The sequence below is a fragment of the Coprinopsis cinerea genome, assembly GCF_000182895.1.
Source record: "Coprinopsis cinerea okayama7#130 chromosome 8 map unlocalized cont3.8, whole genome shotgun sequence".
Classification (NCBI taxonomy): domain Eukaryota; kingdom Fungi; phylum Basidiomycota; class Agaricomycetes; order Agaricales; family Psathyrellaceae; genus Coprinopsis; species Coprinopsis cinerea.
In genome coordinates this window covers 1,821,143-1,836,437 of record NW_003307537.1, presented here as the reverse complement: position 1 = coordinate 1,836,437, position 15,295 = coordinate 1,821,143, and the positions used below count along the sequence as shown (strand labels likewise).

Below are 15,295 nucleotides of genomic sequence, written 5' to 3'. Positions count from 1 at the left end.
GCTGGACCCAGCCGAGTTGTCAGACCCGAGAAAGAGAAGGATGGCCCTTGATCATCGGAAATGATTGAACGAGTCACAGAGGTCCAAGTTGTGATCTGGAGAAATTATCGCAAAGCATGCAGAGAACCAGGGCATAAAATCATCTTTGAAGTTTGCGCGAAAAATGTCACTGCGAGCCACCTGCTTGTAGACCAGAAGACCGGTAGTGTTAAAGACAGCCATTGCCATGGATGCTAAACCAGTCTGCAAGGTTTCATTGAGAAACAACAGTCGAGAGAACGTAACGGCGGAAGAAGACAAAAGAAAGAAGAGACGAGACCGGGGACGACTCCTCGATTGGCGCTTACAAACCATTGATGCGCCTCGGCATCAAACGCGCCGAACGCGTGAGCAGCGCGTCAGGCACGTGCGGCCGTTTATTGATCAACGCGAACGCGTTGAGTGTTCCCGCCAACGGCCCGGGTGACGTGCGTGCATAAGTTGTTTAGAGCCCGCCTTTCTCTCACTTTTCTCTGCTCTCGCCCTTCCCAGTTTCGTCTCGAAATTCCTCCACTCGTCGTCGTCGCTGCTGTCGACCACCGCCCATTCTACCATTGACCAGCCAGTACCACGTAGCAAGGGTCGACTCCACGTTCACACAATGGCGAGCCCAACATCGAGCGCAACCTCTACCTCTACTGTGACCCCGACAAGAAGAGCTCTAAAGAGGCACGCATCTGCACGGAACCTGATGCAAATGTGCAATTCGAGCGATACTGAGGAACCTTGGACACCTCCCAGGAAGAGGTTCAGGTTCCTGAAGGACGAGGACAGCCCGGCGTTCAGTCGTGTCAAGCGCAGTGGCTCGAACCCGCTCAGTCCCGCAAGCTCGATCGCCTCTCTAGACTCTTCATCGAGCTCGGGATCGCCAAGCAAGCGACGTATGTTTTCTCTCCGACCTGTTCAGTGGCGACATTTCCTGACATTCCAGAAATACAGGCCGAAAACAACCTACCACCATCTGCGACTTAACTTCTACTCTCCGAAAATGCGCTTCAAATAAAACACCCATTGATCAAGCTACTATCCAAGAAATCAAGAACTTCCCCAGAGGTGGGTTTGGTGTGGCGAGCGTCTCGAGTTTGGCCACTAACCCAGACCACCTCTCCAGGGGAAAGCGACGCCCTTGCATCCGTTAGACAACTCCTCAAACGCGTGAAAGTACTTGTTAAAACTCGCTTCGACAAGGCTGGCGAAAAGATCCTAGCCACCGAACTTTACCTCGAGTGGTTGCAGGAGTTAGACTTTGTAGTCTCAGCCATCGAGGTAAGCGCGCGCGCTTCCTGATCCGCACGTCCAGAATTAACTTTGTCAAATTAGAACCTGCTGAGCGCTAAAGTTCCCGGTACACGAAGGCGCGTGCCAGGTCTTGGCCGATTGTCTTTCACCATCCTCTACCTCCTCATGGACGAATTCATCTCTGAAGTCGACTCCCACCACGACGGCTGGTCCTACCGCACGCCCGAATGGATTTCCCGTTCCAACACCTCCATCTATCCCGACACCATGACCATCATCGAAGAGTCCCACGACCCCAGCACCGACGTCCGAACAGACCTCGCTGTCCGGGAAGCTGAAGATTTCTTGACGCGCTACGACAACGTTATGGCTGATGCAGTTCGAAGATACAAAATCGAATGTGGACGGAGTAATCCCAACTTGGCCGATGCTATTGGAAGCAAAGAGTACGCCCTTTCCAGAGCATGCTGCCTCCTTTGCGAGCAGACAGGCTATGGGAGCAACGATAACGACACCGGCGACACCCTCCTGCAGGAGACAAGAGCCGCAATGCAGGAGTGGAAGCAAGAGTTTGGCAGCGATGCTTCCGGCGAGGTTGAGAATGATGAACTCACGAGCGATTAAAAAAACATAGTGAAGCCAAAGTATAATGAACCCACAGCATTTGTACACTATCACCCCACATTTGTATACTTATTTCCTGACCTTATATACCCTCCGCGATACCCGCATTCATACATACCCGTCCATTGGCAATCCTCCACTTCATATCGTTACAATCCAACAATATTTGACTTTACGGGCGCAGACACTTCCCACTGCAAAGAGAGCGCGACCTTTCCCTGGGCTGGAACTGCGCACTTCCAGACCAGCTTCCCATCGCTCCCAAGGGCTTGTACATCGGCCTGAGTCTCAGCTTCGTCTGCCCCCTGCCATTGAGCCACAACATCCTTCGTCACTTTAACCGGGGCGGGTATTTTGATACCGAATTTATTGACTGTCATCCCATCTCCTCCCTGCACCGTCACAAACTGTTTCAACGTCGAGCTAGCCAAACTCCCAGCGTTCGAATAGTTGGAACCAGAGTTCTCTGGCGCAGGCAGTTGAAGCGCAGGCGAGATTAGCTTCACGCCGATCAACGCGTTCTCGGACACCGGGATGTGGTCGTGGATGATGAGGTTCGCCACTGGTTTGGAGGATTTGGTGTTCTGAATATTGATGCGCCTTGTGAAGGTGTGGACGCGCGATTTGGTGATGAGGCCGCTGTCGGATTGCTGCTTTGAGAGAGGGGCGTAGGTGATACGGACGGAATGGTCGACTCTGCGGAAGTGGGAGGTAAGATGGCGGTGACGGTTTGAGAGACGAGGCTACTGACCCTAGAGGGCAATCGAAGGTCTCGTCGGGATTTACGTCCGGGATGTTCGTGCGAGCGAGGAAACTTCCATCCACATACACGCTCACAGGGCCCTTGAGCAGTGTATACTCTGAGGCATTCTTCACTTTTGCCTAGCGAATCCGTCAGGTCAGTTCCTCAACCCATCTTCTAATCAACCGCACACCGACCTTCAAATACACTCTAATATCACGTTTAGGCACCGACACCCATTCCATCTCCGCATCCAACCCCAACTCGGCGATGGTAACAATGTGAGCGACGTTATCACTCGGGACAGTCATCAGTCCGGGGACGACGAACGTAGCGCTGATGTCCCCCTTTCCTCCAGTGCCCACATCCAAGTTCCTGTGAGTGATAACTTCAGGCTCGGGAGCTGCCCTCATTGCCACGGAGGACATTCTTGCACGACTCCGACTCCTACTACTACTACTACATCGACTTCTCCGACCTGAGTACCGCTCATATCGACGGGGAGAGCGACTACTGGGTGACCGTGACCTTCCCCGCGGTGAGGGTATAACAATGGGGGCCGACTGTATCTGTGGTGCCGAATAGTGGTAGTTGGTCCAATGCCGAGTAGCGTATTCACGTTCCAGCTCTTGCCGTCGTTTCTGGGCTTGAACCGGGTCCTCGAGAGAAAGAGTCCATTTCTGAAGGGAGGAGATGGCAATGTCGAATGCTGGCGCTACTGTTTCAAGTTTGATTGGTGCGTCGGTCCAGTCCTACGAGAACAGTTAGACGAGAGAGGGCATGGAATTTCCGTGTGAGCACCATACCTCTCCTGTATTCTGGATGATAGATCCTTTGTAGACGAGGGTTACGGGCTTGTCTTTGGTTTGTAAATCGACCCGAATGTCATAGGTAGGCCTCCACGTCGCATTTCTAACAGCTGAGGATCTATCAACGAGGTGTTCGGGTTCCAAATCAATTAACACGCCATACCATAAGTGAGAGAAATCTCGACTTCTCCAGCGGTGTGACCAAAAACAACAATGGAAACCTTCATGCCCAGTCTTTCATTCTGCAGAGGCTCGCTCAACGACTCCTCCTCATTCGCAATTTTCGTGTGCAATTCTGTCCTCTTCGCCGTGAGTTGCAAAACTTGCGCGTCCAATTTGCCAGCCGCCGTAGTATAGTCCTCGACGACGTCGACTAGAGGGTACTTCACTTCCTTGTTACTGTTGTATCGAAGATCGGAGATATACGTTTCAAGAAACCGGATTGCGTCCCGCGCCCTCCTGAGCGAAGTTGTTACTTTGTCCAATTCAGTTTCCAGTTCCTCAAGTTTGGGGGAAGTTTTCTTCGTCTTCGCCCCGGGCGGCAAATCGTGCGACAGGGAGACATCGTGGATAGTGGCTGCACCGTGCCCCTGCACTCTGTATTGGATGCGTAAACTCAGTCTGAGGGCGCTGGGATACACTGCTCGAAGAACCTGACCTCAAGGAAGGATGATCTATGACATTCGGAAGGCCACTAATTGAGACTCGGTTTTGGCCTGTCTTGATAACGAATTTGAAGAGTCGAGTGACCTCCGCTCGTGGTGGATAGACGGAGACGCCCGTAACCTTCCCGTCCCGCCCAGCGACGAGCTCAATATCCGGGTTTGTAGTGCTGAATTGCGGAGGGTTAGCTGTAGCGGATGTCATGGCAGTTGGAAAGAAGCGAGTATGGGCGATCTTCCTCCGATAGGATGCCTTGTTTTATAGCTTATCACGTTACTGCACCGGACCATGCCCATGATTCGACGAACTTCGAAGTCGGAATAAGGGCCAACTTGTCATGAGATATGTTGAAACCCTCCGATGTCCCCGGTAGATGAAATAAAGTGAGAACAGTGTACATGTACAAGGGGCTGGAATCAATGAAATCAGAATGCCAGTCAGAGACAGGGAAGTTGCCGCTGCACTCACAATGAGAATAAATAACCTAACATCCTTCCACCAGGCGATAGATCTATAGTTACGCCTTCTTCCCCCTTGTCTTTCGCTTCGTTGTTTTTGTCACGGTGTCAGGGAGCCATTCGTTATCCACATTGTCGTTTGTTTTCTTGGACGGGGTACCACGGGGAGGTGAGGGCGGTCTGGGCGTCCTAGAATCGTAGAAGGGTTTCTCGTCCTCGAACACAGGCGGTGGCCGGGGTGCAGGCGCCGGAGCCTTCCCCTGTCGCTCGAGTTCCTCCATCTTCGCAGCTGCAGCTGCTATTTCTTCAGGGCTGACTTCTTCACCTCGTCGAAGCCGTTCAGCGATTTCGGGTGTTACGCGAACTTGGCGAACGTTCGTTTGGAATCCTTTGGCTGAGGCAAGGTCATTAACGGGTTGACGAGTTCCCTGAGAGACTATATGCTTACCTCCTCGCCCGATACCATGGACTTTGAGTCGGTAGGAAAGATACCATTTCCGAACGAAATAAGCTGACACCAGCAGGACGGAAGGTACGCTGAACGCCATGTCAGCTCAAAATTCCATTTCAATCAGACAAATGCAATAATACCTACGCTACCCATAGCATAGACGGCAGCTCTTCAATCCTTGCCTGTGAAGCCATAAGTACTGGTCGGCTAGGCGGTGCGTGATGGACGTGGAAGACAACCCGAGTTACGTGGGAAACGACGAGCTCGCGCGCCTTTCGACAACCGCCAACAGCGACCATGCCTTTGCGTCTTACCACTCTCTTGTCGCGGAACCCCAAGCTTATCGAACAACACGTCCGACAACTAGCTGATTATTACGCTGGCAATAACTTGTTATGTCTGTTCACGCTCTCGGCGAGCGATTCCGTGGATTGGACTTCGTGCTGGCGGCAACTACGACGAATTGCAGGAGAAGGGAAGATTGAAAATGTCGTAGGGTGCCTGTCAAGTCCGTTGAACAACGTTGGATCGAAAGAAGACGGGAAGAACCTCTCTGAGCTGCTGTCTTGCTCGATTGGAATATTCGAACCCGGCGAGGCTGTTGCCTTTCGCTCGCAGATCCCAGGGGACCGCCAACCGCAGGTGGGACGATGGCATTCGTTCAGAAAACATCCTGAAGAGGCGCCGTGGAATGAATCTATGAGCTTCGAAGAGAATATTTCATGGGAGAATGTGTGGAAACAGGGGCAAGACGACGGCGCTATACCCTTGGACTTGCAAGGCGCGAGGTTAGCATTCCTTCTGTCACTTCGTGCGCTCAAATTATTGATCTATGTATAGGCCAGAAGACATATCTGCGTTCCTGTATCTGACGGACAGGTCCTACCAAGGTCTTGCTCGATCTCTCACTCGCCACTATCCCAATGCCTCCAAAGTACGCCCTGCTCCCTGTACTTTATGCTGCCACGGAATTGAGCGATTCTATAGTTGGGTCTGGTGGCGCCTTCGACGCTTACTGTGAATGAGCTTCCGTCGACTCTATTGTACGGCGACAAGCCGTATTCTGAAGGCGCAGTGGGCTTAGCGCTCAAGCGATCCTCAGCTTCGTACACCTCCGGGTTAAATGTCCATGGAGTACAAGCGATCTCTCCTTCCATGAAAATAACGGGGTATGTCATGTTTCCTTCCCAAATACATATCTCTCAACGTGGACTAGGTCGAACGGGAACATCGTGGAATCCATAAACAACACAAACCCTACACAACTTCTCCTTGCTGCATTGGAAAAGGCTGATTCCGGAGACAAAACATCGTCATCCTATTCTCCGATGCAACAATTCCTTCATGAGAGGATATTCCTTGGGGTCCAAGATTCCGCTGGACGCACGAGTCGAATGTACCAAATAAGCGCCGGCGATCCTTCCCGAGGCCCGCTGTCTCTGATGGCGAACCAGGCGCCTTCGTCGGGTTCTACTGCTCAGGTAACCCTCCTTCCCTTGCCTTTGGAGCTTCTGTCGCTGATTAGTGCTTCACGCTTGTGTTCAGTTCTTCCTCCGTCCAGACTCCTCGCCATTCTCGATTTCGACAGCCCACTCGTCACCTCAGCAGTCCATCGAATTCGTTACCGTCCAAGAAATTCTCTCCACTGTAGAGCCTGACCTTAACGATGAAGCTATTCACACCTTGGGGAACAGATTCGTGACTGCCAGTGACGCTGGAGTAGTAATGCATGGGGAGGGAAGCCAGGTTGAATCGGTGGCTCTGGGTTGCCCCGTGGGGACTCATGTACGTTTGGATCGTGCTTAGAGTTTGTGCGGTCAGGAAAATGGTGCATGCTTCTTCAGAGTTCTGGCGGTGCATAGCAATAACCGTCCCTGCTGTTTGGTGCCTAACTTGGTCGCAACTCCATTGAATGAACAGTTGTTCTCACTGTAAAACTTAGACAGGCGCGGGGAATTAAGTTTTACTGTAGGATTTCTCGCGTCCCACTATAACAAACATTCACTTGGTGTACATTATCTGAGCTGCAGAACTTCACGGCAGCAAGCCGGGCACTGGCGCTTAGGTGGAGGTGGGAATAGCCGGTGACTTACCTTTTCCGGAAGCGCATGATTTCCGGCAGCTCAACCCGTTCCGGTCGTGTTTCCAGCAGCTTGCTCCTTCTTGTCTCTCTCCAGTTTCCCAAGCCTCGACGATGTCGGTTGACAGAGGCTACACCTTGCTGTTGAACCACCTGCACAATCCAGCAACAACGCTGCCACTCCAAACGATCCAGGGAGCCCTGTCACACCACCTCGCAACGATTTCACCGTCCCCCACACCGCTCGCGGCGACAGCGATATCCTCACCTTTCTACCTCTCACAACCTATCGACTATGCAAAGCTGTACTCCCTGTCGACGGCATTTAGGCATGCGTCGCACCTGAAGTTTAGGGCGCTAGCACAATCCGAACGGAAACGAACGCGTTTGGAGGGGCTATTCAAGAAGAGTTTGGTGGGATCGTTGGATCAGTGGATGAAAGACGTAGTGAAGGGCGTGCAGGGAGGACATCCCGTCTTGCGGATAGCATGCTGTAGTGGCCTTCTACTGGGTCTCGAGGATCTCAAGAGGCCGTCGAAAGAGACCGGGGAAGGCGTAAACGTCGTGGGGGCTCGAGGATTCGTAGAGGACGAGGACATCGTGGCATTGGCAGAAGTCATGGATGCATATACGTTCAATGGACATAGCTCGTCGTTTTCTGCACATTTGGGTATCGAAGAATGGGAAAAGGAGTTCCAACCTGCTGGACAAGGTACGTTCCAGACGACACACCATCGGTCAACAACTGACTGAATGCTACTCGCTCCGTCTGTATAGATTTACTATCATTAGCCTTGATTTTCGCTTCGCAATCTTTCCCTCTGATTTCTCAGAATAAGCTGAAGGTCTTGCCATTACCTGCCCTGGCGCAAATATTGACCTTGACGATTGCTACGACCTTCAAGAACGGGGCTTTCTTGTCATCCGTGTCCGCGTCCGTCACATTATCTCCTGAGCACCAGGTTCACATTTCTGTATGTTTCCGGTTAATTCTCCCAGTCCTCAGTTCTCTAATTGATCACCTCTAGCCCTCGTCCGCTTTCGCCCAAACGCTCCAATCCATAACCACCTCCCCCTTGACGGCTGCAATCTCATCCATATCCCGTTTCACGTCCAACGTGCTCTCTCTGATGCTTGACTCGCCTTCATCCTCCCATTTCGCTGAAGACGTCATAGCAGTTTGGCAAACACTCGACACCCTCCGCGAAGTAACCAAGAAGGTTGAAAGAGACTGGATTTCCACGTCATTGGCGAGCGTAACGGATGCTGGTATCGCTCCCGATTCCAAACCATTGGCGAAGGACGTATGGACGATTCTGAAAACACTGTTGTTCACTGTTATCATGATTGCGGACGGTGCACTGTCACCATTGATATTCATACCGCCCTCGGCGTTCCCTGCTCCTCCCTCACCAGCACGTCCCTCGTCACCCCAACCTTCCTCTCCCGGTAATCACAACCCACCTCAAACCACGGCTGAACCACCACCGTCTATCACACCCTCGACACTGGCTCTCACTGCCCTCCACGCACTCTCCCACCTCAGCTTCGTCATTTCCCAGTTTGGCGGTGTAACGAGCACGGGGAACGGGTTTGAAGAACTCAAGAAGACGTTCTACCTCAGCTTGGACATCTTGGCTCGTAGCAGTGGTAGTGCTGAGGGGCGGCATGAAGCTGAAATGTATGTGCGGGATAGCTGCCGCGCGTTGCATGAAGGGAGAGGGGAGGGGAATGTAACGTTCAGACACGCGAAGCAGGCGTTTACCCTCGCAAGTATAGAGCAACTAGTTCCTGTCATTGGGGATGCGTGTGTCAGGGATTGGGTATGGGGTGTATGCTATCCGTAGGTGTATTCACACTCATCCAGCCATTTTTTTCTGACATTGGGCTCGCAAACATTTACAGACACCTCAGTGACCCTTCGAATAGAGAAACATTCGAGTCCTCCCATTCCGTCATCCTAGCTATATTCGCTTCCCATGCCGCACAGCAACATCAACGACGGTCTCTCCTCCAAACTTCTGGCGCTTCCTGCCCACCTAGTTCCCTCTTCGCCAGGTGGTCGAGATGGAGGAATACTAGGAGGGGGCTCAGGAACAGTCGACAATCCGAGGAAGAGGAGCAGACTATCGCCGTCGAGAGAGGCTTCTCGACGGAGCTCGTCCAACGGATGGTTCCGTTCTACGCTAAATGTTTGATCGAGGTACGTCCCGTTTCACTACCTTGATCCACTACTCCCAAAGCCTAACACGGCCAAAAATACACAGAACTCCACCGAAGGTCGACTAAGTACACCTCAACTTTGCATGGCGTATTCTGCGCTGGTTAGGAGCGCATGTGCCTGTGGATATGCGGGGTCGTCGGAGCTGACCAAGGCGGAGGACGTCGAGAAGTCCAGGGGCCAGAACGTCCTCGAGAACGGGAACAACAACAAACGCATCGCCGACAGCCAGTTTGAAGAGGACAAGAACGAGAACCTCGCGGAGAACCAGAAGAAGAAGAGGGGTACGACGGAGGCCGAGAACGAGAACCAAGTTGCGGCAAGATATACTTTGGGGTGGTATTGTGTTCAGATGCTTCTTGATACCCTCTCCCAGATCAAGCAGGGCTCGAAGGGAGCGTTGGATCTGAAAGGGAAGGGGAAGGAAAAGGAGACGGAGACGGCGGGAGAAACGAGTCAAGACATGTCTCACGACCGTGTTCATCGACTGCATCTTACACTCATTTCGACGATATCGTCCTTGCCGTTACCATTATTGGCTAGAGTCCTGCCAGAGATATACGACATCATTGTGCTGAAGGAGGGTGAAGGAAGGCACGGGGAGGAGGGCCAGGAGGAGAAGAGGAAAGAGCTGGTCGAAGAGGTTTTCCGGGAGATCTTGGAATCTGTGGGAGATCGAGAGAAGGAGTATGCGATGCGGTGGTGGTACGCGAATCGGGAGGAAATGGTTCGTTCTGCAGGCGGGATGCACGATTCAGACGCAGTATCGAAGGAGGATGACACGCAAGCGAGGCTATAATTTATACTAGTGTTAGTGTAAGTTTAGGACGACATACCTTTCTGTTTCCTCCCTAATCTACCAAATGCAACAGAATATCGCTTCATCGTCTCTACTATGGTAGCAGTAGTGTCCAGGCACCTATTCGACGCATTTCTTCCCTTCTCTCTTTGCGTTCCCATTCAATGTGGATCTCTCCCTTTCTCTGCTACATGTAATAGGCACTGCGGTCGCGTTCCCGATTCGAGAAAGTAGATGCACAATCTGCTTTTTACGACATATTTCGCGCAGATTTAATTGCCCACGCAAGACTCCCGAGTCCCAACGGTGGATCTGGATCTCGTTCATGCATCGTTGGTTTTGACACTCCCGACAAAACGTCGACTAGGCAAATTCCGGCGGATCCAAGTGTTGAGAAGGCAATGGTTTCGGAAAGAGGGGATATGGATATTACCTCACTTTTTACGTTTTACAGTGAGCGCTGCGAGACTCGGTGCTGGTGTGCTGTGGCTCCAGATCCGGCGGGATCTAAGAGAAGGCGAGCGGCTATTTGTTAGTTCTCAAAAACGTGTCCTTTGAAGATCTTCAGCAACGTTTTCAAAAAGGCTGATCTCCTTCGAGATAGGACATTTGGTCAGACATTTGAAACTTCTTTCTTGGCTCAGTAGAAGATCTTGTCTTTTGTGCGAAATCGTGCATAGTAGACAGGCAAGGCCATGGGCTGGGACTGCAGCTACTCAAGTAACGGTAAAGTCTGTGCGCACGCTTGCTTCCCATCCGGCGCAACCGGTTTATTTCAGCTTGGCACGCCTTTTGCCTTCTTGAAGCCGGCCTTGTCGCCTCATTTGGACCCCAGCTTGTTGAAGTCCTCTTCGTGAGGTTTAGTTACAGTTGGTGCTACCCTGAAGCTTCAAATGAGTCGACGCTGATGACCAGAAGGTATCAGCGGAACCATCAGGAAGTCCCTTAGCCTTCCGGTAGAGCCTCGGTATGTAATCTAATTACCGGGGGCCACCCCTTCTGACATCAAGCCCCTCTGCCTCTTGACCTCACTCAATCAACATCCCAACGCCTCGATCTTGATTCAAAAACGCCCTCGTTCCTCTTCCTCGAACCGCGATGCTCTCTCTATCGACTGGCAGGCATCGGATCTGGATTTCAAGCCAACAGGTCACCGCGTTTCTCGAAGGGGGTGTTTCATTAACAAGGCTCTGCTCGGGCAATACGCTTCCATTTCTGCGCTTCATATCGAACTCCGGGCTACGCCCCTTTCGATCGAACAGAGGGTGACTGGCTATACCTGGCTAGCTATCCTGGGTTTAGAACTTCCTCTCTTTACGAGGGGGGTGTAGAGCGGGTAACGGTCAATTCGCAATCCTGGCGGGTGATCAATTTTGAAACGAACTTGGGAATGCAGCACCGACGCGACGACGATGCAAGCTGCTGCGGCTGCTTGAAAGGGGACCTGCCTTGATTTCGATTGTTGCCCAAGTTGAACCTGTAACAGGAATCGCGGATTGGCTGGCTGATCTAACTCTTGTATCATGGAGGCTGCCGAGAACGAATCACTAGGAGCTTGAACGCTTGAACAGGCACGTCCAGTGGTCTCCCGTCGGGGATTTGGAATTCAACGCACGACCGCACAAGCCGCATTTGGGACGCTAGTAGCACTCGGAGTATGCAATGCAGGATGGTGGCAAAGGGTTTGAAACGCTGAAATTCGAAGGTAAGGCGGCCCTGGCCTCATTGCTTATGGTGTGGCTGACGATGCCGGTCCTGAAGCCCCGTTGACAGTGCAATTGAAGCGTGGATGTGTTTGAAAAAAGAAGTTTGAAAGTTTGGCGATGTAGATGGGATATACATGGACATAACTCTTCGGACTTCAGATTCAGATTTGGGGTTTACCGGACTTCCCTGACTTCCCTTACTTATTCAGCGACCCCTTTCATGCCACGCCCTGCCTCAGAAAGGTATATAACCCTTCCGGGCGAGGATGATGTTAGACCAAAGTGATTCTCCTTCCTTTTGTCTGTTTTGTATCCGCTTTCCCGATGCTATCGTTTTTCGAGAACAAAACGCCACTACCCGCCGTCCCTGACGATATTACGCTGTCCCATTTTATGCTGGATTATCGACATGAAATCCAACCCGAAAGGCCAAGCTCCGTCGCTTGTTTGGTTGACGCCTCCAGCTCCAGAAAGTTATATCTTGACGAGCTCAAGCACCGAACTACCAGTCTCGCTTCGACCCTCCAATACATATATGGTATAGGTGGGGCTTTCTTCTCTCCTTCCTCCATGTCTAAGACCTGACTACTTCTGCAGGAAGCGAAGATGTGGTGCTGATAGCGAGCCCGAACCATGTCGGTGAGCAACATTCACCTTGTCCACTTCCCTTGTCCCTTTGTTAACGCGCTTTCGAACAGATTATCCGGTGGTCATTTGGGCAGTTCATCAGATCGGCGGAATTGTGACGTACGTGCCCGAGTTATTCAGCCTAATCCCCTTCAAACTTCGCCGTTTCATTCGCCACAACACCACAGCCAAGTGCTACTTTACCCTGAAAATGATGAAACTTACTTTATCTCAGGTGCACTAACCCGCAATTTACGGCTGAGGAGCTGAGCTATCAGATTGGGATCTGCAAACCAAGTCTAATCGTCGTTCATTCCGGTAATTTAAAAGCTATGCTGATTGCCTCGAGCATGGCTGGCCTGGCTTCGAATGGGAGGGTCGTCCTAATGGACGATGCCGAGCCCTTCGAGTGTGATAACCGGACAGCACCCCCCATTTTCCCTACCCTCTCGGGCTTGGTGCACGAGGGCGCAGCGCGTTCAGCCCCGCTGGTCCCCTATACCATGCAGCAGGGGGAGGCGAAGGATAAGGTTGCGTTCTTTTGCTGGTCATCGGGCACTACGGGCAACCCCAAGGTCGGTCTACTTCTGCTCTTCTAACCATCGATTTTGAGCTAATAACAGCGTCTTTCTCCTCGCCACAGGCCGTGGCGATCTCCCACTACGCAATAATGTGTAATATCATCCAGATGGCGGTCCACAATGGCCTCCGAGGCCATCCTGACCAGATGGGATCCCCGCGTTCGTGGCACCCTGGGGATATTGCCTTAGGAGGTGCGTGGACCCACTTCAACTCTTCGCATGTCGGAGTTGCTCAAATTCAGCGCAATCTACAGTTCTACCTTTTTACCGTGCGCATTTGAGCCTTCTCACTACCCCGTGGCACGGCACTGACCCTTCCCCGATGCATCAGATGTCGCTGGTCTCGTTATAGCAGTAAGCAGCTTGCCTTCTGTATCACCTCTGCATGGGCATCTCGGGTTCTAAACTTAGGATTTAGCTTCATCTTTCACTCTTCTCTGCGGTGCGTCATCTTCTTCTTTGTCTCCCAGAGTTGGTGGGGCTGAAAGCACCCTCATAGATGTCTGTCGTCGTCATCCCAAAGTACGAGCTACGGTCGATGGTCGCTTCCATCCAGCAGTATTCCATTTCCCATCTGTTGTGAGTTAGCTTCACCAACAAGAAGCAGCTTGAAGTTGATATCAAACCCCCTAGGCTCGTACCACCTCAAGCTATCGCCTTGTCCAAGGTGAGTTATCGGCGCTTCCCTGTAATCTTGAGTATTGTGAGCATCTCTGACCTGCATCTGTCAGCACTCCTTCCTATCCGATCGGAGTGTCGACTCCCATGTCAAATACATTCTCATCGGTAATTCGCATCCCTTCGCGCTTCTCCTGGGGTCGCGTATACTGACCTTAAGTCCAAGGAGCCGCTCCCGTCTCGCCTCATGTTCAGCAATCATTGGTCAAGCTTTTCCCTCGTGCCCAGATCGGTCAAGCTTATGGTACGAGACTCGCATTGGGTCTCACAGAGCCGCCGGTGCTGAAAGCTTAATTCTGGTACTGGAATAGGACTTACCGAAATGACAACGACTGTGGCTTTGGTCTCGTCCTGCCAACGGAGAGGTCCTTTAGGAAGTGAGTTCTACATCTTCATCAATCAATTGCCCAAGTTGCATATTCACATCACTTCCAGGCGCAGGCCGGTTGCTTCCAGGTATCAAAGCTCGTGTCCTCAAGTCGGATGGGCGCCTCGCAGCCCACGGTGAAAGAGGAGAGCTTTTCGTTAAAGGTCCTTCTAACGCACTTTGTTATTACAAAAACCCAAGAGCGTGAGTGGGGATGGTTTTATGTCACCACAGTCTCGGTCTAACAATTCATCATTTACGGTTTTAGGACTCGAGAAACCTTCTTCGATGGGTGGGTTCCCTCCTCTCATCACCGTCGTTTAATCAGAGTCTAATCATCTTAATTGGTTAAAACCTGTCCCCCTCACTTCTGCGACAGATGGGTTCGAACCGGAGATGAAGTTGCCATTTCGGAGGACAACGAGGTGTATGTGTATGATAGAGTGAAGGTTCGTCTTCAACGTGGCCTTTGTGAGGATACTTTTGGTGGCTGAGGGGCTATCCTTCCTTCAAAAGGAACTTCTCAAGGTGAACGGGTTTCAGGTCGCCCCTGCGGAGTTGGAAGGATGTCTACTGGGGCATCCTTTTGTGGACGATGCGTGTGTTGTGGGTGTTCCCCATCCACTCATGGGAGAAATCCCACTGGCATACGTCGTACCCTCTCCCAGTATAGCAGACTGGACAAACGACGACCAGTTTTACAGCACGATATCTGAGGACATCTCTAAGGTAAGTACCGCAATCACTTCACTTCTGATGAACGTAAGATTCAATAGTCTACTTAACAGTACGTCGCCACTCGAAAAGCCGGTTACAAGCATCTCCGTGGTGGCATTCGGTTCATCGAGTCAATACCCGTAAGTCATCTCCTACTAACCTCTCAGGCCAGGTCCGTGACGCCGTGATGGGCCTTCCAGAAAAGTCCAAGTGGGAAGATTCTGAGAAGAATATTGAAGGACAGAGTCAATTCCAACCTACAAATGGAGTCAGACAAATTCGCGGTGCGGGCGAAGCTTTGACACCGTTCGAAACGGTTTTTGTCGCGTCGCGATCTAATACTAGCCTACTAAGTACATTAGTCTCCGCTGTAATGATGCTGACCTTGGTTCCTTCATGAACGACACACATTGATATTCGGAACAATTTTGTATCGCAAAGAAATGTGTAGGTATGACCTTTATGATTATGCGCAGAAGAGGATGCCGTGCATG

General features: G+C 51.6%; 6 protein-coding genes across 6 annotated transcripts; 4 read left to right on the top strand and 2 right to left on the bottom strand.

The window, feature by feature from the left end:
- Positions 1-640: 640 nt before the first annotated feature.
- On the top strand, positions 641-1,902 carry CC1G_05023 (hypothetical protein; the record flags this gene model as incomplete). The annotated part of the gene is made up of 4 exons (XM_001835978.2): positions 641-920; positions 979-1,092; positions 1,151-1,305; positions 1,360-1,902. 4 exons carry the CDS (start codon positions 641-643, stop codon positions 1,900-1,902), a joined length of 1,092 nt encoding a protein of 363 aa, XP_001836030.2.
- A 149-nt stretch (positions 1,903-2,051) lies between these two features.
- Positions 2,052-4,320, bottom strand: CC1G_15048 (hypothetical protein; the record flags this gene model as incomplete). The annotated part of the gene is made up of 6 exons (XM_002910668.1): positions 2,052-2,598; positions 2,654-2,784; positions 2,842-3,396; positions 3,451-3,563; positions 3,617-4,050; positions 4,112-4,320. The coding sequence occupies 6 exons, from the start codon at positions 4,318-4,320 to the stop codon at positions 2,052-2,054; spliced, it is 1,989 nt and encodes a 662-aa protein (XP_002910714.1).
- Positions 4,321-4,633: 313 nt separating this feature from the next.
- Positions 4,634-5,219, bottom strand: CC1G_15047 (hypothetical protein; the record flags this gene model as incomplete). The annotated part of the gene is made up of 3 exons (XM_002910667.1): positions 4,634-4,968; positions 5,023-5,111; positions 5,170-5,219. The coding sequence occupies 3 exons, from the start codon at positions 5,217-5,219 to the stop codon at positions 4,634-4,636; spliced, it is 474 nt and encodes a 157-aa protein (XP_002910713.1).
- A 103-nt stretch (positions 5,220-5,322) lies between these two features.
- On the top strand, positions 5,323-6,831 carry CC1G_05021 (hypothetical protein; the record flags this gene model as incomplete). Its single annotated transcript, XM_001835976.1, has 5 exons — positions 5,323-5,813; positions 5,866-5,959; positions 6,013-6,194; positions 6,242-6,506; positions 6,571-6,831. The coding sequence occupies 5 exons, from the start codon at positions 5,323-5,325 to the stop codon at positions 6,829-6,831; spliced, it is 1,293 nt and encodes a 430-aa protein (XP_001836028.1).
- Positions 6,832-7,219: 388 nt separating this feature from the next.
- Positions 7,220-10,125, top strand: CC1G_05020 (hypothetical protein; the record flags this gene model as incomplete). The annotated part of the gene is made up of 5 exons (XM_001835975.1): positions 7,220-7,817; positions 7,883-8,079; positions 8,134-8,948; positions 9,011-9,308; positions 9,373-10,125. The coding sequence occupies 5 exons, from the start codon at positions 7,220-7,222 to the stop codon at positions 10,123-10,125; spliced, it is 2,661 nt and encodes an 886-aa protein (XP_001836027.1).
- Positions 10,126-11,787: 1,662 nt separating this feature from the next.
- CC1G_05019 (hypothetical protein) lies at positions 11,788-15,201 on the top strand (the record flags this gene model as incomplete). The annotated part of the gene is made up of 21 exons (XM_001835974.2): positions 11,788-11,830; positions 12,041-12,074; positions 12,341-12,375; positions 12,429-12,470; positions 12,530-12,578; positions 12,694-13,033; positions 13,102-13,231; positions 13,371-13,393; positions 13,458-13,481; positions 13,539-13,618; positions 13,673-13,706; positions 13,771-13,825; positions 13,884-13,961; positions 14,029-14,094; positions 14,174-14,288; positions 14,353-14,376; positions 14,464-14,533; positions 14,628-14,813; positions 14,873-14,941; positions 14,974-15,085; positions 15,164-15,201. 21 exons carry the CDS (start codon positions 11,788-11,790, stop codon positions 15,199-15,201), a joined length of 1,647 nt encoding a protein of 548 aa, XP_001836026.2.
- Between the last annotated feature and the right edge of the window lie 94 nt (positions 15,202-15,295).